General features: G+C 43.5%; 1 protein-coding gene across 1 annotated transcript in view; it reads left to right on the top strand.

Moving 5' to 3' along the window:
- The window catches only part of CERS4 (ceramide synthase 4), a 33,199-nt gene that overhangs the window by 8,369 nt on the left and 3,572 nt on the right, over window positions 1-21,258 (top strand). The window contains exons 2-9 of the mRNA XM_062509931.1: window positions 913-1,086; window positions 8,287-8,404; window positions 11,623-11,741; window positions 13,714-13,771; window positions 16,170-16,220; window positions 20,013-20,105; window positions 20,602-20,730; window positions 20,987-21,093. Coding sequence (XP_062365915.1) covers window positions 913-1,086; window positions 8,287-8,404; window positions 11,623-11,741; window positions 13,714-13,771; window positions 16,170-16,220; window positions 20,013-20,105; window positions 20,602-20,730; window positions 20,987-21,093 — 849 coding nt within the window. The remainder of the gene's footprint in view (window positions 1-912; window positions 1,087-8,286; window positions 8,405-11,622; window positions 11,742-13,713; window positions 13,772-16,169; window positions 16,221-20,012; window positions 20,106-20,601; window positions 20,731-20,986; window positions 21,094-21,258) is intronic.

The raw sequence follows: 21,258 nt of genomic DNA, 5'->3' as shown, positions 1-21,258 counted from the left end.
TGGGCCAGACACTTAAATGATATGCTTTTTCCCTTGGTTTCCTAAGGTGGCATTTCCTGTGCACTGTTCTTTTTATCTCTATGGGCATTTCATTCCCATTTCCTTCTGTGCCTGCACAGTCTATTTGACTTCAGAGCTTGTGTTTGGGATGTTGTTACCAGCTCAGAATGAGCAACCTGTATTGGAGGGCGGTGCAGCTCATATTTGTGTATGGGTAGAATTATATAGAAAAAATATTTGTGTGTTGAATGATCATATCAACATTCTGCTGTCCTTTTTCCTGCTAAATCACTGATCATATATGTAGACTCTACATTCAAGTATGGTGTTTAAAATTACATTAAGAATCCAGTACAAAATCCACCTAGCACAAAAATTCTTAACTGGAAGTACCTTCCTTATAATAATTCAAACTGAAAATCTGATTTTATTTTTTTTTTCTTTCGTAGGGTGAAGTCTCAGAATAATAAGTATAATGGATACACAGAAATAATGGAATTACAATCTGTAAATAGAAACAAATAAATAGAAAAGATCAAAAACTGAAAAATAAGGAAATATATACATAAAAAAGTAGAGCAGGCTTGCCGCATCCCCACAATACCCAGCTGTAGAGAGAAACCTGTGAACCTGAGAAGTTTGGCACTAATACTCTGTTGAACTCTGGGGCACTTTCCTCCATTTTACCCTTCTTTTGGCTTGGTGCCAGGAGTCAGCATTTAGCAAGTGCATGATAAGGATCTGTGAACAGGTTATCAGTTCCTTGGGCAGTGCTGCGTCCCACAGCTGTTCTGCTTTGACAGCCAGATGCAACCTCAGCAAGGGTGTAATCCTTCCTTGGCTTCACTGGCTTGTGCTGACAGGTTTTCTTGTGTGCAGGGCTCACTTTATTCTGGTCTCTCCTTCTTCCAGGATGGCTCGCTCTCTGTATGACTGGCTGTGGCAGCACGAGTTGTGGTTGCCCCCAGGAATCACCTGGGAGGACATGCAAGAATCTGAAGACACTCATTACCCTCAACCTCGTGATCTCCTGCTCAGTATCCCTTATGCCTTAATCTTAGTAGTCATTCGATTTGCCTTTGAAAGGTAAGTTATTTGATACTGTTTGAGATTTCTTAGGTAAAGCGGAAGCAGTTTGGGTCCAAAAGCTGGCTTTATTGTATGTGCCAATGCATGATTGAAGAGGTCCACAGGACTCCATGTCACAAAGTCTGCTGACATAGATGCATTTTTCAGCTCCTTCTTTTGAGCCCAGTGTACTGGCTAAAGAAGTGTGTTGAATGTAGAGCACAAACCCTACCCTTAAGGTGTAATTGCAAACATTGTGACTTCCTACACATAAAACAGGTCAGTCTAGATGAGGTTTGTGTGTGTGTTTTGCTGGTGTGTGTGTGTGTTGCTTATTACTTGCTGTTTCTGGGTCAAGTGTGGCAGAAATCATGTTAAGACTCCATCATACAGTCAAACTTCCTTTATCTTCGATGATAAGGGATCTGGAGTATTGCACCTGATAGACAAACCTGAATAAGGTGCCTTGGACTGGGCTGAGCCCTGTGCCCTCATCAGCAGCCCTGCCTGGCACAGGGGGTGTGTGTGGTACTGACCCCTATGCAGGCTCAGCAGTGCCAGTGCCCTCCATTGCCCTGGAGTCAGATTTGTAGCTGTTTCCTCTGACTTGTTACAGACCCTTCAGAGCTGGGCTGCCAGGATTTATGCTCTTCTCATTCTGCTACCTGAGCTGCTTTTTGCAAACTCTGTTATATCATCCTCCAGTGCTGGCACAAGAAGTTACTCTGACTCAAGGATCTTTCTGGCCTGAACCATTTTACACATTACACTTCAGGACAGAAAATTTGGGGATTATGATAAAGGTATAGCAAAAAATCCTGCTGGTATCATTGACTCTGAGTTTTATTAAAGTCCTGAACTGGTGCCATTGTTTTATGCAGTTTGGTCAGTAGTTAATATGGTCAGTGACGCAACATGATTTGCTGGTGGAAAACTGAGATTTTCTGCAGCATTAACCATTGTCAAGACTGCAGAGCGAGTCCCCTTTAATGATTTTGAATACATTTTAAAGTGTTTTTCAGTATATTCAAAACCCAGTGTTTTTAGCAGCTCTCTGAAGAGGTAATCTTTTGAAATCTTCAACGGTTTTAAGTTTAGAAAGAGGGAAAATGACAATTTAATAAACATTTTATCATGCTTTTTTGAAAAGTGGCTGCACAACAAAATGGAAATGGACTTTCCTGTAGACTAGAAAGATACTTCTGCAGATTCTCTGTGACACAAGGGTAGCTTGGAAAAGCATATAGAAGTTGAAATGATTCAGAGCTCTCCTACAATATTTTATGTAAAAATACTGGCTGTAAGTTGGGATATTTTATTAAAACCAAATGTGTGAATAATTACTGAAATAATTCTAAGATGATACGAAATTGTAATTCAAATATCTTCTTTGTAAACCATATGTTTAGTGTGCATTCCATAAATTCCATGGCTTTTATCCTGCACTTTTCTGGGGACAAAGGCATCTTGGTTACCCCTGCTCATGTTGAAACCATGGTACTTTAGGTAGCCATTAAAACACAAGTGACTCACATTTCTTCACTGCTGATGCACAAGGCCTGGCTGGACTCCTTCAGGTAGGCCCTGCAGGTCAATGACACGGATGTGCTTCTGGTGTGGAGCTGGAAATTGGACCCATGTCCATACTGACTGGCACTTGGCCAATTTATGGCCCTCCAGTGCAAGACATGACGAGGAAGAAGGAGGAGCCAAACTCTTCGCTGTGGTGGCTCATGACAGGACATGAGGCAGTGGGCACAAACAGAAACACATGATGCTCCATCTGCACATACAAAAACTCTCTTACTGTGAGGGTGGTTGAACACTGGAACAGTTCGCCAGAGGGGGAAGAAGTTTGCATGGGCAGAGATGGAGACACAGCTGGACACAGCTCGTGCAGCCTGCTGAGTGGAGTTCAGCTGGGTGATCTCCAGTGGCCCCTTTCAGCATTGATTCTGTGCTTCTGTGACTCTGTCCCTTTATTTGCCTGCCTCCTGCCACATCACTCCCACTCAATCTAAATATCTTTTTCATCTGCTTCTAGATGCCGATGGCCAAGTAAAAAGACTTTTTCTTTCCCATCCAAGTGCTGCCTCCGCTGGGAGTGTTTCCACAGGCCTGGTCCTACTCATTAATTTTAAATCTGTTTTGATTCACAAACTTCATTAAATAAAAGCTGCATGTCACACCCTTGAAAAAGATAACATCACAAGCCCATTTTACAGGTCCAGGAAACCTATAATCATAGCACTATTTTACCTATGCAAATTACAAGCCGGTGTTCTGAGCTGTATTCTTGTTTGTCCTAACTCTGCAGTCATTTATTTCAGCATGACTTTTTATCACTCTGAATCATTGCTGTTTCATATCCAGTTCATCCTGGAGAGGAAAGCTTCCCCTGGGAAGGTGAGGTGTGAATCCAGCCCTCAGTTGCTCCATTGCCTTATCTGTATTTTTAAACGGTGGCACTGGCCCTGTTTAAAATAATTTACACCAAGTTTGAGAATTGCAGAAGGAAATGTGTGTTTATTTCTCATTTTATGTGTAGACAACCCTGACTGTATATCTTTGTACACCTGGTCTGCAGATTAAAATGAGTGGCTGTAACTAGTAGACAATTTTGGGTTTGGTGGCTATAGCTTGCCCTCTGGCAATTTATTCTATCCTCAGCCACCACCAGCTGTTACTTGCAACTGTGTATTGGGTCCCATCTCTCTGTGGATAGTTCCTGGTAGTGCCTGCTTTGGGATTTGAGACATGTTATAATGTGCTCATGTGATTTAAGTGCCAGAACTCCAGGTAAATAATAAGAGGCAGGGGAAGTCTGAGGATTTCCTGCAATATTTGCATCAGCCACTGTGCTGGGACCAATTGTTTCATCCTTTTTTTTGGGCAGACCTTTAAACTTGTGAAACAACCTGCTTCCTCAAGGATGGATTTTCCTTTCCTTTGTACTGGCTGGGGAAAACAGGCAGCAACATCCTTCTAAGAGCCAGCTATGCTGGGTATGAGGTGGTGGCCGTGGGAAGAGGACCTGCAGTGTCTGGGTGTGGCCTGGGAGAGCTGAGGAGGTTATGGGTGCTGCCCTGGGGGAGAAGAAACAGCTCACAGGTGGTGAAGCAACTCCCCTGTGAGCTGGTTTGTGCTGAGGAAGGTGGGGACAAGTAGATGCAGTGCTGGAGAGTAGAAAGCCCATTAGTGCTGCAGTGCTGGGCTATGCCACAGTATTGAGGCAGGAACTGGGGGAAGCAGTGTCCTAATGATATCCTGAAAAAAGAGAGGATCTAGAACTTGAGAACCTCCCCTGTTCCTTTAATGTTTCCAGATTGCACTTGTGAGTAGGAGATACGTCCTGCAGACATAACTTTGATTTTAAGCAACTTTATACTTTAACAGAACTTTTCCCTGGACATAATCCTGCAAGGATGTTGTCTTCTCTCCTAGTTATGTCATGTTTAAGACCGTTTTTGTCAAAATCAAGTTCTTGGGGTGCTATGATTCTGAAGGAATATTGCAAAGTGTTTCTTGCCTGCATGGTTAGTAAAATGTGGAAACTAAAGTGCTTTGAGTGATAGTAAAGCCATTGAAAACCAGATTTACATACATTTTTTGATTTGTCTGATTTTGGACTTGTCCAGGGATTTTTGGATCTTGGGCAGTTGAAAGGAATTGTCAGTGAATTTTAATCCACACAGCTCCCTGATTTCACTAGAAAAGGATTTTAGTCAGAAATACTCAGTCTGTTTCTGGGAGGGTGGTGACAGGATGTGAGCCATATGTTCTACATTTAAAGAAATGGATGCTCTTGATCTGCCAGGAACATATACTTGGACTTGAAACCAGAAGAAAGAAATTACACCAATTCTGAATATTTTATTTACAAATGTACCTTTCTAAAGTTTATTTTGCATAGAGACTTTTGTTGTTGATCAGTAATCAAGAAGGATCTGGAAACAGTTTCTTGTTAAGGTCTTATAGGCGGGGCTTGGTCCAAAGATGAGGGACACATTGCAGCATTAAACTGGAAATGGACCTGATTCAGCTTGGACAGCAGCACTGTAGTGAATCCAGACCTTGCATCAAATGGAACAGTCAGTTTAACTGGTGTGAAACATTCTCCTGCAAGCAGGAGAAGGCAGAGACTACACCAGGAGCACAGCCATAGCCCTCTGCCAAAGGCAAACAAGAGGCTAAAAGAGACTGTGCAGTTCAAACAGTAGAAGTTCACATTGCTGCTATCACTTGTTCTGCATTTCTTAGTACTGGAAGGTATTTGCAAGTGGCACCCATATAAATAATAATAATATAATAATTTCCACCCTCAAAGTTAAATTATTTCTTGCATCTCACACTAACTCTGAAAGCCTCTGCAGAAGAAGTATAGCCCACTTTTGAAAGCTGGGGAAGTAGTAGTTTAAGCCCATTCATGATAAATCCATTTAGTTTCAACTTCAGCAGGTTTTGCACAAGACAGTTCGTTCTGTGATTACTGAATAAAGTGCCTTGGGGAGACCTCTGCCATGTAAATCATGGAGTGAGAGACACTCACTGATGGAGAAGTAGGCTGGTGATGAGAAACATCTCCCTGACACTGACTCTGAGAGGGGCACAGTTTAGTCCTCAGATTTACCCTTTTGTCTTGCAGATAGCTGATGAAGTGCCATAATGAGGATGTCCCTACCACTGAGATGACATATCTGTGATGTTGAAATCAGTACAAGCATCGTTCTCTTAGGGCTGTGCTTGGAACAGGACTTAAATGAGAACTGAGTCAGAGCATAGAGCCAACATGTACAGAAGTCCCTTATGAAGAATTTCAGGCTTTGATATCCCAGTGATGTTCATAAAAGTAGGATTTGTACCATAAAACATGGATGAACTCGAAACCACAACAACAAAGTAATTGTAACTGATTACACCCTGTCTTGATCTGCTGCAACTGGCTTGTTTCTGTTAGAGTGAGATTTTATGCTGTGACCATAAGAAATCAGCAGGAAATACAGAGAAGTCAGGGACTAAACAAAATTAAGAAATTTTTCAGGACACTTTAAATAGTTTTTCAGTAAAATAAATTTGTTGGCAAGCTGCATTGACACCTGAGAGAAACATTCTCTTTGCTTTAATGTGTCTGAAAAATTTCATGCCTTTCAGTTCCCAATATGGCCTGATAAGAAGTGGCAATAAGGTTGTTTTAAACAATAGAATTTATTCCCTCTTCCTCTTCAGAGGTGCTTGTATTGATGCCTGATCTTTGAAAGAGAAAGATCAGGCCCACTTCAAGGAACTGTGTAATATAAGAACCAAGATCTAGTGCAGAGCTCAAGGTAGATGTTTTCCCAACTTCATTGTAGTTATGGATATTATTGAAATGCTGTGTTATTGTTCTTAGCACAGGAACTGCTTTAATTAAACCAATCACTCTTATTAAACCAATCACTTCATATTTAAAAAGTCATAAGATGCACTTAAAGCATTTCTTGAGAGCAGTCAGAGCCAAAACCCAGAATTCCCAGTGATGGCTATATATTCCTTTGCCATTCAACACCAATGCCAGAGTGCTGCTAAATTTCGCAGAATCTAGTCAATGCTTACCTATGTTTTTGTGGTCACTATGCATTTTGCCAGCAAGCTAAGTGTTGCCAGCAAGCAAACTTAGCCCTTCTTCTATGGTAGAAACATAATTTTTTGTTGTCTTGGTAAATCTTTGAATGTTCCTATAGCCAGTGATTCCAAAGGAATTTCTCAGTCATGATGAAAAAGAAAAATTGATACACAGGTAGGTCGGTTGGCTGTGCAGAAGTGAGAATGAGCTGTTACATGAGTGAGCAAAATGTGTACCCATTCTGTGGTTTAACAGAAGTTACATAATTCCTTAGGTAGAGAGTGTTTTTATAAAATTGCTTTTAATACTTGTTAATTAAATTAAGAAATGGGTTATTGAAAATACAGCTTCTAAAAGACCCATCTGAAGGATGCTGGACCCGAAACAGTCCCTAAAGACGTGCATATGGAGTATAAGCTCTATGACTAACAGAAATGACACAGGTAACCACACCAGATAATCACAGCCATAAATATCTACCATACTATTTTGAAGTAGAACACCTTTAAACACCTACATAGTGAAATAGCTTTTGCAATTTTTTTAGGCAAAGTGAAAAAATCTTATTCTGTGTCCAAATCATTAGGGAGAACTGATCAGAGGACTTGCCTGGACAGCAGGAGTGACCAGGCAGACCAGGCACTCGCTGCCTCTGCTTGCTGCTGTCAGCTCAAACCGGCTTCAGCACCAGTTTGCAGTAACACAGAGACACTTCCCCAGTGGCAGTGTGTAAAGGGGAGCAATTAGGAAGAACAGCTAATTCTTGAGAAATTGAAGTAAAATGCAGACGATTTGGTTGTTTTTTTTTTTTAAATATAGTTTGACAAGTATTCTGTTTGTGCCGTATTTTTGCAAGATCTCACTTTGCATCTTTGATATTTCCTGATGCTGAGGTAGAGAGGAGTTTATGTAGTGGAGGAGTTGAGTTGTTGAGCACTGCAATTTTCTGAACAGTTTTCTTTGGATAACTTTTTTCTACTTATGCAGACTTTTTTTTTTGCTTTACTTCACTGTGAAAGACTGAAGATGCACAGATAGTGCAAACATCCATTTCTTGTGACAATGTTTCCAGTTGCCATGTCCTTATTTTGGAACTGTGTTTCATTTATATTAGGAAACATGGATGTAAGTTCACCAAGAAAGACCAAGTGACTTCCTGTTTCAGCAGGACATTTCTTCTGCATTAATACTACACCTGTGGCAGAGCTTCCCTCTTGATCCTGAGCCAAGGCCTTAGTTCAGGTGGATGCCATGTATGTTCCATGTTCTAGATCAAGCAGGGAACAACAATTAAGCCTTATCAGTAGTGTGGTACTCCCCATCAGCTGCAAGCAAACCAGAGACACGTGATTGGTGATTCAGAAGTTGACAAACGAGGATATAGCATTTGCCAACCTCATGTAATTTTGAATATTACAGTACAGACCTCAGACCAGTAGGGTACAAGTCCAAGAGTTTCTTCTCTAAAGTTTGTGATTTTACCTGCTCAGCATGATACTCATGATTGTATTCACATGGGGGAAGCAGCTGTTATGTACTGCATCATGTTTTAACAGTGCTGCAAAATCAGAAATCACTGTTTATTTTTGGTTGACCCTTTATGTTTTCTTTTTCAGAGCCATAGCCTTGCCCCTCAGTACCAAATTGGGTGTGAGAGACAAGCAGCGACCAAAAGCTCAGCCCAACCCCGTGCTGGAAACATTCTATAGTGCACGCCGCAAGAACCCTGAAGAGGTGAGTCCTTTCTTCCTTTGCTTTCCTGTAGATTTAGTGTTTTTAGCCCAAGAAAATCCCATTTGGAATCCCGAAGTTTAGCAATGGCATTCATGCTAGAAGCTCAGCAGAGGGAACGCTGTAGCACTGTGGTTACCTGAGAACAGCCAGCCAGGAGGGCCCTCCTTCAGTGCCATCAGCTCTGAGTTCTGCTTCTCAACACCTGGGTGGAAACTGCTCCCAAAAGAAAGAGTGACAGCTCCTGCTCCCTGCTTACCTTACACACAGCACAAACTGCAACACAGGGGGCTCTGCCTGAACATGAAAGGCACTTGTGAGGTAAGGGTGCCCAGGGAGGTTGTGGAGTTTATATCCTTGAGAGGACTCCAGGCTCTCTGGACATGGTCCTTGACACCTGGCTTTAGGTGGCTCTATTTGAGCAGGGCCCATTGGACGAGGTGATTTCCATGGTCCCTTCCATTCCCAGCCATTCTGTGATAGCTTCTTTTCATTTACTGGCAAATCCTGTAAAAAATCAGTCGCATCAGCTGCCTTGAATTCCCACATGGCTAGTCCCTGAGGCTCAGCCAATGCGTCTTGCTTGGTCTTCTAGTCTTAGACTGGGTCAATCTGTGCAATTCATGAGTTTGAGACTGGCCTTGCAAGAATCCAGAGTCTTCATCATCATCACAGAGATTGTGAGTGGCTTCAGAAACCTGCAAACACAACTGGTGGGTAGTTTTCCCCTGAGGGATAAGAAGAGTGATTTTCAAGAAATTGGCAAGATGAGTCAGAGTTATAATTGCTGCTGCTGATGGGAAGAACCACTAGCAGGATTGTGAAGATACTAGAATTTAACCTGGTCAGTGAAGTTCCTGGGTGTGAACTCTGTGGTAGGGAAAGGTGTCTGATTTTCTTTCAGCTTGTTTTTGTAGGCTTTCTCTTGGCCTCGAAGCAATAGCTGTGAACTCTTATGAAGGATGAGTGAGCAGGGATCTCACTGTGGGTTCCAGTCCCAAGGAACAATCCTACTCCAAACACATTGCTTTGCCAAGGCTGTTGCAGCATGGTTTGTGCTGCTGTGGGGCATGAGGAGCCCCAGGGCATGCAGTAGCAGGTTAGAAATAAAGGAAAAGAGGGTAAAATTAAAATGTAGGTATTGATCTGGGTAGTGCAGCCAGCCCATCTCTGCAGCAGTGGGAAGAAGTGTTCTAAGGAATGCTTGTCAGTGTGGTAGTCCCTGACCTTTCACTTGCATTTCTGTCCACAAAATCCAAACATTTCCCAGTAGAACTGCCTCTATAGCAGAGATCTAACTCAAGACCTGGCTTTGCCACCAGGTTTTTCCCACAGCCCTCCCTGTACCCCCATTGTACTGAAGTGGTGCTTTTCTCGCAGCAGATCTGGGATACTGGAACAGATTCTCACCATGAGACAGCAGTATGAGGTGGAGCAGGAACTGCTGCCTGGCTCTCTCCACCTCAGCCAGTCTGCTGGCTTCCTTCCCCTCCCATGAGCTCTCAAACCACTGCTTAGAGGCAGCTTTTACTTGTCCAGTACAAGATGAGATTTTGCAGTTATTGGCAGCCATTTCTTGGGAGTAATTCCACATGATGGAGCAGTTGGAGAATGTAAATTAACATCTCCATTTGTCTCAACCACCAGAACAGAACTCAAAAAACAGCATATCTGAAAGCAGCATATCTGAAAATTGGTAATTAACTTATTTTTGTGCAGCATGCTCAAAGTGTGTAGGCCACTCTCACATGATACCAATTTGGGTAAATGCATTCCATGAAAAACTATTGCTTTACTTAAAGAAAGCAAATGACACTTCCAAGTAGGAATATAAAACATGGCAAACTTTTTTCATGTAACATGCCAAACTCTTAACAGACTAAGGACAAGAAGAAAGGTAATTGCAGGATTTCTGTGAGTTATATGTTGAAGAATTACCCCTAACAGGTTTACCACAACAGGAGAATATCCAGTAGGAAAAGAATGTTGCCTCTGCTCATGATGTCCATCATGACACTGCATCAGAATGCTGAGAGGTGTGAGATGATTCATTGCAGAACTATAAAATATTACTTAAGCTGCAGTGATCTTTATTGGAGTGACAGGTTTGGGGGATTTGTTCCCTGAAGACAGAGTAAGGAAGTGATTTGGCAACAAACTCAGGTGAGGAGACAAGACCAGTTTGAAACTGGGAAAGTTCACATAAAAATGGTAAGTTTCAACATTAACATTTATAACCAATTCATTAGAGAGGAATGGAAAGATTTTTACTATCCAAGATCTTTACACTAGGAATGGACTGTGTCCTGGTTTGAAAAACAGGTATTTGCTAAGAAAGGCAGAAGCCTCCCTTTGAAATGAAGAGTGTAATCCCCCCCTCCCTACAAATTATTATCATTTTGGAATTAAGGGAGCTCTCAGGCAAAGATATGGGGATAAGAATAACAGTTCTTTACTAATATATCTAACAAGACAAACAAAAAAACAACAACAGCTATGAAATTACCCACAAACAGAACAGTAACTCAGTCCCAGTGTTTTTTGGCTGCAGGCACCTTTTCCCTGAGCTGCAGTTCCCGGTGCTGGGGGCAGGCAGGTCCCACAGAGCTGCAGGAGGGCTGGGGGTGATGGCAGCGCTGTCCCAGGGGGAGAGAGAGATGGAGAGAGAGATGGAGAGAGAGCCCTCCGCTCACGGTGTGGGTCCCAGTGCTCAGCAGAGTGCTGGATGGTGGTAGTTCACAGCGAGAAGGCAGCAGGGCAGGGTCCAACAGCAGTGAGGATGGCTCCTGGTGCTAGGATGGCAGAGATTGGGAAGAATCAGCGATCATCCTTCTCATCTGAACTCCGTAGGGGAAATGGGCCGAGCCAGAGCCTTTTGTCTGCTCTTCTGGCTTTTTTGGGTATCACAGGTTTCCCCCTTCTCCACCGCCCAGCTCCACGCCCCCCCCCCCCCCCCCCCCCCCCCCCCCCCATCCTCTGCTCCCTTCCCCCTGCCACTAGGGCCTAATCAACAGGTATCTTAGCATGATAATGGGGAAAATTCCACAGAGAGAAAAGGGAAAACCAGCCCCTAACAGACTGCTTTTAGAAAATGCCTTAGCCTGGACCAGCTTGGGCAGGCCCGGGGCTCCAGATGGGCTCTGTGGTGGGTAGGATGAGATATTGCCTGACGTCTGACCTTTGAATCTGGATCTGAACATGCTGCCTCACATGTTTTCCAGGGTGAGCTGCTCAGTTTAGCCAAGCGATGTGACCTGCCAGTGAGGAAGGTGGAGAAGTGGTTCCGGCACCGGAGGAACATGGACCGGCCCAGCCTGTCAAAGAAGTTCAGTGAGGCCTGGTGAGCAGAACACAAGCCATGAACTCATGTTTTCTCTGGAGATGGACTCCACAGACAGCTCACTGCATTGCCCTGCCCTCCATCCATCCCTATGCAGAGATCCCAGCTCCCTGCCTGCCCTCCATCCCTATGCAGAGCTCATCTTGGGTCTTCCCTGACCCACTTGACTCTGCTGGAACTCTGCTGCTTCTCTGTTACAGAAAGATTTCTTGCTTTTCCCCTTTATTTGCAATCACAAGACTCCTTTTACTGCTGTATCTTTATTCATTACTGGGCCCTTGTTTCTGACTTTTCCTGACTTTCTTAGACTGGCGTTCTGCTTTGACACACATTTGAACCTGAGAAACTCTCTGCTATTTACATCTTGCTTCTTTTCTGGTGCATCTGTACCTACTAAAAAGGCATCCTTTCTGTTGCCTTTCCCAATGTCTCTCTTTGCCACTCTGCAAGGAGATTCCTTCTGTTGCACCTTTTCTACAACTGTTTTGCACACTGTTACTTTCAAAATCTACAGGCAGCAGGCTGCATTGGATTCTGCTGTCTTTTGACTTCAGCATCCTGAAAGTCACAAACCAACACCCTTCCCACAGGGGTGGAAGCTTGTGAGCAAAGAACAAAGCCTGCCTTGGAAACAGCTGTGTGGAAATCCTCCTTGTTATGTGGAGACACAAAACTAATCTCAGGTCAGGCAGATCTGAATGTCAGTCCTGGCTCAGCTTTCCAAAAAAAAAGGAGGATTCTCTACAGCTTGATTGGAATGCCTTATTTACAAGAGGCTGCTCTGCTATTTGTTTAAGGAATTGGGTTCTCCCAGGAAAGCCACATAGTCAAAAGAAATCATTAAATGCCTAGAGTGCTATTTGTCTATCTAAAAGTGTGTATCCATAGGGTAGGCATCAGCTTTGAGCTCATCAGCATGTGCTCCATTTAACACTCCACTTGTAATTCAAAACCCCTTCCTAAAAATCCTAATTCAAAAAGAAAAGGTTGTGTATTATTTATTTAGAATATTCCATATAGTTCTAAATATTTACAGAAACAGTGAATAAGGAGTTGTAAAGCAACAGTGTTTATTCCGCTTCCATCTGGATGAAATGTCAGCTCTCCCTGCACTGTGATGACTTGGAGTAAATAGTAACAGTAAATAGGAAATAGCAAATCCTTTTCTGCCTCAGCCCACTGAGGACAGTGTCCTTCCATTCACCCTCTGTCGCCATGTGCAGTCTGTAGACAGAATGTCCCTGATGTGACGTAGCAGCTTTGAAGAGTTTATTTTTGTCTTGGACTTCCTGGAGGTTTCATTGTCAGGTGGAGTTCTCAAAATGCAGTTACATCTGAATTAATATGATGGTTTTTGGAAATTAAAGGACTGGTTTAAACAGTTTTACTCCTTTGAATATTTCCTGTGGTTCATTTATTAATAAATTGTTTATTCTGTTGGGATGAAATTCCCCTCATTCCTTACTATGTGTGAATATTCAGGTGACCTTCCTCTGTCCACTAAACTGGGCAAACAGTTTGTATGTACTTCTGTGTGGCTTTGATGTTGGTAACTTATTAGTGGCTCCTTGCTGGGCCAAACATGACAGCAATAGTTACTGTACATGATGATAAATTTAGCAGGCTGGATCTCCAAAGGTCTAGGAGAGAGATTGGTATTGTTCCACTTTTATAAATGCATTTGCTACTGCTGGTAAACTTCGGGATTATTCTCTGCAGGATTTTAGTCAGCAAGATTCTTGTGTCTTCTGCCATCTCTATGGCAAAGGAATTGCTCTTTCTGAAGTCTGTGAAATCTGCTGGTAACGTGCAGAGAGCTGTGCCTGGTTTGGTCAAACCTTGAACATACTAACATACTAATGTGTTTTTGTCTCAGTAGTGTTATTCTTTGAATTAGTGTGAGGATACACAGACTTGCAGCTCACGGGTTAATGAATGGGATTCTAATGCCCTTTTTTTTGTTTGTTTGTAGCTGGAGATTTACATTTTACATCATTTCTTTCTTCACTGGACTCGCTGTCCTGTACGATGTGAGTACACATGCAGTCACCTGCTGTTCTAGCCAGCCAACGCCTCCAAGAATGGCAGAGTTTGTAGTCAAACATGCCTTTTCAGATCTGCTTCTAGAGGTTTTCCATACAGGTTGGTGTGTATCCCCTGCATAGCACACTTAGGAGACTACATACATACAGGACCATGCTTATTTTAAGAACTCCAGAACCAAGATGTTTCCTCTTCTTCTGGCAAAGCAGAAGGCAGTTGGGATTGTGTGAAAGTCTAGAACACTTACCTAAGATGGAAGCTGCAGGGCCTGTTTGTGTGTTGTATCCAATACCTCTTTAAGGTAAAGAAATTGAGCTTCCTTTGGAGCATGGGCTGCAATTTAATAATTTTATCTGCAATTTTCTTTTCCTTTCCCAGGGTCTGATTGGTTCAGGCTTATGCCTCAGCCTTTTCTGCAATTTGATAAATAGTGAGTTCTCTTGATACAATTTGAACTGCCTTACCAGGCAGAAGTGGTAATGGGAGCCATGGGTGTGCTCTAGTCCCTGAGCTGGGAGTAGGGGCACTGGCCATCTGTTGTCTCTGTTTTAAAGGTTCCCCTGACTCTTTTGCTGCATCTGGTTCCCTAGGTGAGCTTTTCAAAAGTTTTCTGGTACGGTCTGATGAGTTAAGTGATGGAAAATATGTGCATCCTAAGACAGCTGGCAAAAATTTTCCTTGTAACCCCTCATTGTGACAAGCGTAGAACTTTTCAGCTTATACAGACTTTCAAGTCAGATTTAAGGTACTCAAAAGTATGAGGATTATAGGATGAGCTAGCAGAGGAGTGAAGCCATCTGAATCCCAGCTGCTGTTCTGTGGATCTGTACATCAAAACAGAAGGCTGTTCTTTGAGACCAGCTATTGAAATTTGGTCTGGATGACTTGCTTAGCATTGTACAAGAGCCCTGTGGCAACAAGGGACAAAATCATGTTCTTCAGCATGTTATCTGTCCATTATACGGATGAAATACCATTTTCATGTTTTGTGATCCATATCCTTATTCAAAACACGTCTTGCAGTTTTCCCAAAAAAGGGAGACATCCATCCTACAGACAGCGCCTCTAGATCCTGTAGCAAGTATGTTATTCTCTTACCTAAATTGTACTAAAATGACTACTTTAAAAAGAAGGACAAAGAGCTAACATGACAGAAGATAGATATGTGTGAGATTTCCTGACTTTCATATGTTTACTCTGTAACCTGAGTAGCTTTTTAGCATGCATTTGTTTTTGTGAAACTCCTTTCTTTAGGAAAAAAGGAAATGTTTAAATTCTGTATTGGTAGTTTTGGACTTATAGCAAAAACCTCTGCCTGTCAATCAGTGAAACAGCCTGTAATAAAGGAAAGTTATCTTCCAGTAGGCCACCAGAAATCAGTTTTATTTGCTGAGAGTAGAGGAATTATGGAATTCTGGGATGTGGAGTTCCTTCCTAGCTTAGGTAAATACTACTCTGTAGTTGTTTCATAGTTTTTGCTTTGTCATTTCTGGTTCTATATCACATCTCTCCTGGTACTGCACATGTATTTACTGTAAATTCTACTCCCAACCTCACTCCCAGTCAGCCAAAGTCTGTGACTGTTCCAAATTACCACTACACCTAAAACCACTGCCTCCTGCTTTGCCTCTGTGTCACCCACACACCAGTAGTGCTCAGCGAGAAGAAGAAATGCTGCCTTCTTGCCTCAGTTCTGATACCGAGAGCCCTGTAGAACTTAAAGAAAATTACCCTCATAGGTGTGAGGTGTCGTGATGTTGTGAGCTCTGATCCAGTCTAGGCACAGCTCCAGGCAGAGCATGCTCCAGGCAGGGAGGACTCGTGGGGACTTTAGTTGCCATGTTTCTGTGAAAGTTTCAAAACTGCCAAGTTCTAAACTACCAATTTTCTACTGAGCAGAGTAGGATCTTTTCAGAGGTTCATTACTTAACAAACTGCAGCATAACCTTCACTGTTAGAGGAAAAAACACATACCTGACACACCAGTTTTCAGCCTTCTATCTACATTTAAGTGTTATTGTCTAAATCACAGGTATTCCTAATGAATACTTGTAAGATTATTTTTAGATGCTCAAAACATCACCACCACCTCAAGCTTGTAGAAGACTGCAAAAAGCTGGGAGAGGTCTTCTCTGAGCTATTTTATTTGGGATGGCTAAATAGTGTGTGAGATTTCAGACAAATAGCCATAATTTGGAAATGTCACATGCAGATGCAAGTCCTTGTAGTGGAAATTTCTTTGCAATTGGATTCCAGACAGCGAGACCAGCTCTGCCTGTAATAAAACACAACAAAGTCTAGCAGTAATGAACTAAAGGAATGAGATAATTGATAAGAAAATAACTCCTCTGATATTCTCATGTACATGTTGCATTTTTATTGCAGAAGCCTTGGCTTTGGGACCATAGAGAGTGCTGGACGGGATATCCACAACAGGTGAGTCACATAAGAAGGAAAGTTGGTGTTACAAACCTTGTATTGTGTGTCTGTATTTTTCTGAAAATCAGATTATATTAGTGACAAAAAGAGGACACTGAATTAAATTCAGGCACAGAAGACCTAATAATTCAAAGCCAGACCCTCATCTGGTGAGAACATCTTTGTACCTGATATCATGTAAACACAAGAGAAGATGAATTGGCAGAGCACTTTGTCACTACCAAGAGAAAATGAAGGCTAATGTTCCAGGGTTTTTTGTCTGATAGCCAAAGCTAGAGCAAGACCCCTTGACTGTATGTGGAGGTTGAAAACCCATAAAGGGGAAAGTAATGCCCAATTCTAACAGTGTGAGCCACAGGAAATGTAACAGGACGAAGACTGAAGAATGAGGCAATGCCTTTCAAGATGAGTCTCTGAACAATCTGGTATTGTGCAAATACAATAATTATAGGGGCAAATCTGTAGTTCTGCGTAAAAATTAAACCATACAAACAAGTGGGGCTTGAATTGGAATGCAAGACTGAAAGGATCACTTGGGTGCTTCTGTCTTCTGCCCTGTACATTTGCAGTACATGTCTTGTCAAAACAACGGGACCCTCCATAATGGCACACTGTGATGGACTGACCCTGGCTGGCCACAGTGTGCCCACCAAGCCCATTTTTCTCTCCCCTCCTCAAATGGAAGTGGGGAGAAAATACAGCAAAAGGCTTATGGGTTGAGATAAAGACAGGGAGAGAGCACACCCCAGTTACTTAACCATCACAGGCAAAACAGGCTTGACTTGGGGGAATATTGTTTTAATATACTGTAAATCAAATAAGAGTCGTTTTATAAGAAATAAACACAAATCTTAAAAACACCTTCCCGCACCGCTCCCTTCTTCCCGGGCTTAAGTTCACTCCCACATTCTCCACCTCCTCCCCTGTAGTGGTGCAGCAGGATGATGAATGGGGATTGTGTTCAGTTCATCACATCTTGTCTCTGCTGTTCCTTCCTCCTGCTCGAGCTCTTCCCCTGCCCTGGCAGACGGGTTCTCCAGGGAGACGACTCTCCATTAACCTCTCCACTGTGGCTCCTTTCCCCAGGATCCAGTCTGTTAGGAACAGACTGCTCCATCGTGGGTCCACCACAGGTCCACAGGTGCTGCCAGGAGCCTGCCTCAGCACAGGATCTGCACAGGCTCAGAGCTTCCACAGGCCACATCCCCCTGCTCTAGGCAGGGGTCCTCCAGCGACTGCAGGTGGATTTCTGCTCCCTGGGGAGTTCCACGGGCTTCAGGGGCACAGCCTGTATCACCATGGGCTGCTGGGGAATCTCTGCTCCACCACCAGGAGCTCCTCCTCCCACTCCTGCACTGACTTGAGGGTCTACAGAGTTGTATCTCATACTCTCACTCCTCTCTCTTCACCACTCTTGCCCAGCAGTTTTTTCCATTCTTAAATACATTGCCCTCAAGGTGCTGCCACTATCGTTCATGGAGCCAGTGGCAGATCCATCTTGGAGGTGTCTGGAACTGGCTCTGTTGGACAGGGTGCGGCTTCTGGCATCTCACAGAAGCCACCCCTGCCCCCACCCCCCTATGAAAACCTTTCCATGTAAATCCAACATACACACATTTTCCAACACTTGTAACAACCAGGAAAGACCAATACCAGGGCTGCTCATGTCCCAGTGGCAAAGAGCAAGTCAGGGACAAATCTTGTATTAGCAGGAACAGCAAATGTGTTAATTACAATTTCTACTAAACAGACCCATGCCCTGTGCTACAGACAATGACAAAAAAACCAGCAGTTCTCCCAAACAGTCTGATCTTTGGAGGGAAAAAAAAAGCTTCTGATCCAGAGCTCCTCTTTGGATAACTTGGAGTGTGACTAGCACATACCAGCTAGGGAGATGTTCATATGCTCCCTGGAAGCCCCAGGGCATCTGGCTGTGCTTCCTCTTGTGGCCAGCTGCTGATGCTACAGAGAAAAACTAAAATTTATGAAGACCATAAATAACCGGTTGGTATTTGGGAGCACAGTACTTCATGTAACTTTGAAAATGGTTGCAAAGCCCCTTTAGTCATAGTAATTATTTATCAAATAGATTCAGGTTTAAGGAGGACATATAGTGCCACAACAGCAAAAATTGCTTGTTAAATAACAAGCTGAGTGGGTCTATGCTTTCAGTTTCCTAGCTGTAAAAGCCCAGATAATTTACCCAAAAGAATGGGAATTACATTTCCTGCTGGGGTTGGACTTCCCCCCCATTAGTTTGATTAAACTGGAAAATCTGTGACAGAGTGCAGGGTATCTGAAGCATCTTCAAGCCTAAAAAGGGAATGATTTATTCAGCTACTCTTTTTCTACCACAATGAATTAGTTTATGTAGTTTTTAAAACTGTGTACTGTCAGCTTAGGAATTGGAATAGTGCTGAAGAAATACTAAAAAATATTCAGGATCTTTATGGTGGTTCCCTAAATGTTTGACTTGGTACGTTGAAGTGGAATTTTCCCTGCTGTTTGATTTCATCTTAGTACAGATGACATTTAGTAAGCCATTGTGTTGTTCAGTTGAAGTATTTCCCTCTGTAGCTGCAGGAACTAGCTTTGTTGATTTGGTAGTTGCATTGGGTTTTCATGGACTAGTTTTGGTAGCAGGGGTCTACAGAGGTGGCTTCTGTAAGAAGTTGCCAGAATCTTCCTCCATGTCCAGCAGAGCAAATCCCTGGTGGCTCCATGGTTGAATGTGCCTCTGGCCAAGGCTCAGCCAATTAGAAATAGCAGTGACACCTCCATGATAACAGATTTAAAAAGAAAGATAAAAAAGAAAAAGCTATTGTAGAGTTGTATTTGCAGCCAGAGAAGAGTGGGCGGAGAACATGGGAGAGGAACAACTCTGCAGACACCAAGGTCAGTGAAGGAGGGGCAGGAGGTGCTCCAGGGACCGGAGCTGAAGCTCCTCTGTAGCCTGTGGGGATGATCATGGTGAAGCAGCTGTGCCCCTGCAGCCCATGGGGATCCACGGGGATGCAGAGATCCACCTGCAGCCTGTGGAGGAGGAGCCCACACCAGAGTAGGGGGATGCCTGAGAGGAAGCTGTGACCCTGTAGGATTCCCATGGAGAGAGGAGCCCTGCTCACAGGCTGAAGCAGCCTGTCCTTGAAGGACTGCACCCCATGGAAGAGTGACCCATGCCACAGCAGTTTGGGAAGGACTGTTTTCCTGGGAAAACTGGGATGAACTTACATTGTGCTAGTTCAGAGAGAGCTGTTGCCTGTGGAATGGACTCACATTGGAGAAGTTAATGAAGAACTATCTCCCATGGGAGAGACCCTACAGTGCACCAGGAGAACCATTCCTCTCCCTGAGCAGCAGGAGAAGCCATGGGTGATGAACTGACCATAACCCCATTCCCATCTCCTTGAATCACTGGAGTATGAGGTAGAGCTGGAAAGGAGGGAGGGACAGGGGGAGGGCTGTTTTTAAGGGTTTATTTCACTTCTCATGATTGTGCTCTGATTTTGTTAGCAATCAACTTAATTCATATCTCTAATTAAAGTCTGTTTTGACTGTATTTGATGAGCAGCCTGTCCCAGTTTTTATCTCAACTCATGAACCCTTAGTTGTATTTTCTCTCCTCTGTCCAGCTGTGCAGGAGAGTGACAGAGCAGCTTTGGTGGCTGTCTGGCATCCAGTCAGCATCAACCCACTACAGTTGTCTTTTGCCTTGAAAGGAGTTTTCACTTGCAACCCTTGCACTAATATTATCTGATGGGTATTTCCCTATCTCTCCCTCTCTCTCAGCCTCTCCAACCCTCTCTGTCCTGGTATTACATGCTGGAGCTCTCCTTCTACTGGTCACTGGTCTTCACTTTGCCCTTTGACATAAAGAGGAAGGTGAGTAGCAGTCTCAGGGGAGAATCAAGTATAAACAGGACACAAGCTGAACACCTAGGAGAGTGATCTCTAAGTGTATGTGTATAGTGCTAGTCAAGGTTTTGTGGGACTCTCTCCTTGCTCATTCACAGGAATTTTCATTCCCAGTCACTGGCTTTCTCTACTCTGGGAAGTGGAGCACACTAACCTTGACACAGAAAAGTGCAAAGTACTGCAGTGTCCCAGCAGACAGGGTGCAGCATCAGACCATGGGAAAGAATACTCTTTGTTGTGCGATCCTCAGTTTACACCACAAAATTTTCATTCCTGTGTCTCTTGGTTGCCTATATCTCTAGAATGCATTTGGTAAAAGAATTACATGGGTAAGACTTTGTAGTGGGGGGTTTCTTAGTCACTAGGTAGAGAGATATATTATTGCTACTTGCAGGAACCGCACTTGCATTGAGGCGGGAGGTGCATTATGTATTTTATTCTCTGCTGTTCCCCTTCTCATCAGGATTTCAAGGAGCAGATAGTCCATCATGCTGCAACCATCTTCCTGATCAGTTTTTCATACTGTGCCAATTACATCCGCATTGGGACACTGGTGATGGTGATTCATGATGCTTCTGATTGCTTTCTAGAGGTGAGCCAGGCAGAGCCTAATCAGCTATGGTGCTCTTCAGTCACAGAATGTGCTTCTATCTAACACAATTTGGGCCAAGCACTGGGGTGTTCCACAGATCCCTCGTGCTGCTCTCCTGACTCAGCCGAGGGTGCCCAGCTGAGAGCTGGGCGGAGCTGGGGTTACCTGCATGCAGGTTGTGTCATACCTGTCTTGTTAACCCCCCAGTGTGCAGATGCTGTCTTGGCTGCTGTTTAATTGTTCTTTCTTCTTCCAGCCAACTAAGATATTCAATTACATGAAGTGGAAAAAAACTTGTGACAGCCTCTTTATGATCTTCTCAGCTGTTTTCCTAATCAGCCGCCTGGTTATTTACCCCTACACGTGAGTCTGCTACAGTGAGGGGACGTGGAAAAGCTGCCTTTCAAGAGACAGAATGATTAACTGGGTGCTGCAGCCTTTGTTTTCTGGTCATGGAGCATGTGTTCCTGCCCTTTACACAGGCTGAAGTGCCACATGGTTTTTGGACCTGCCTTGGGGTAAACAAGG

This window comes from Cinclus cinclus, chromosome 28 (genome assembly GCF_963662255.1).
Source record: "Cinclus cinclus chromosome 28, bCinCin1.1, whole genome shotgun sequence".
In the NCBI taxonomy this organism is placed as follows: domain Eukaryota; kingdom Metazoa; phylum Chordata; class Aves; order Passeriformes; family Cinclidae; genus Cinclus; species Cinclus cinclus.
Note: the sequence above shows the minus strand (reverse complement) of the source record. Positions and strands in the feature narration are given on the sequence as shown.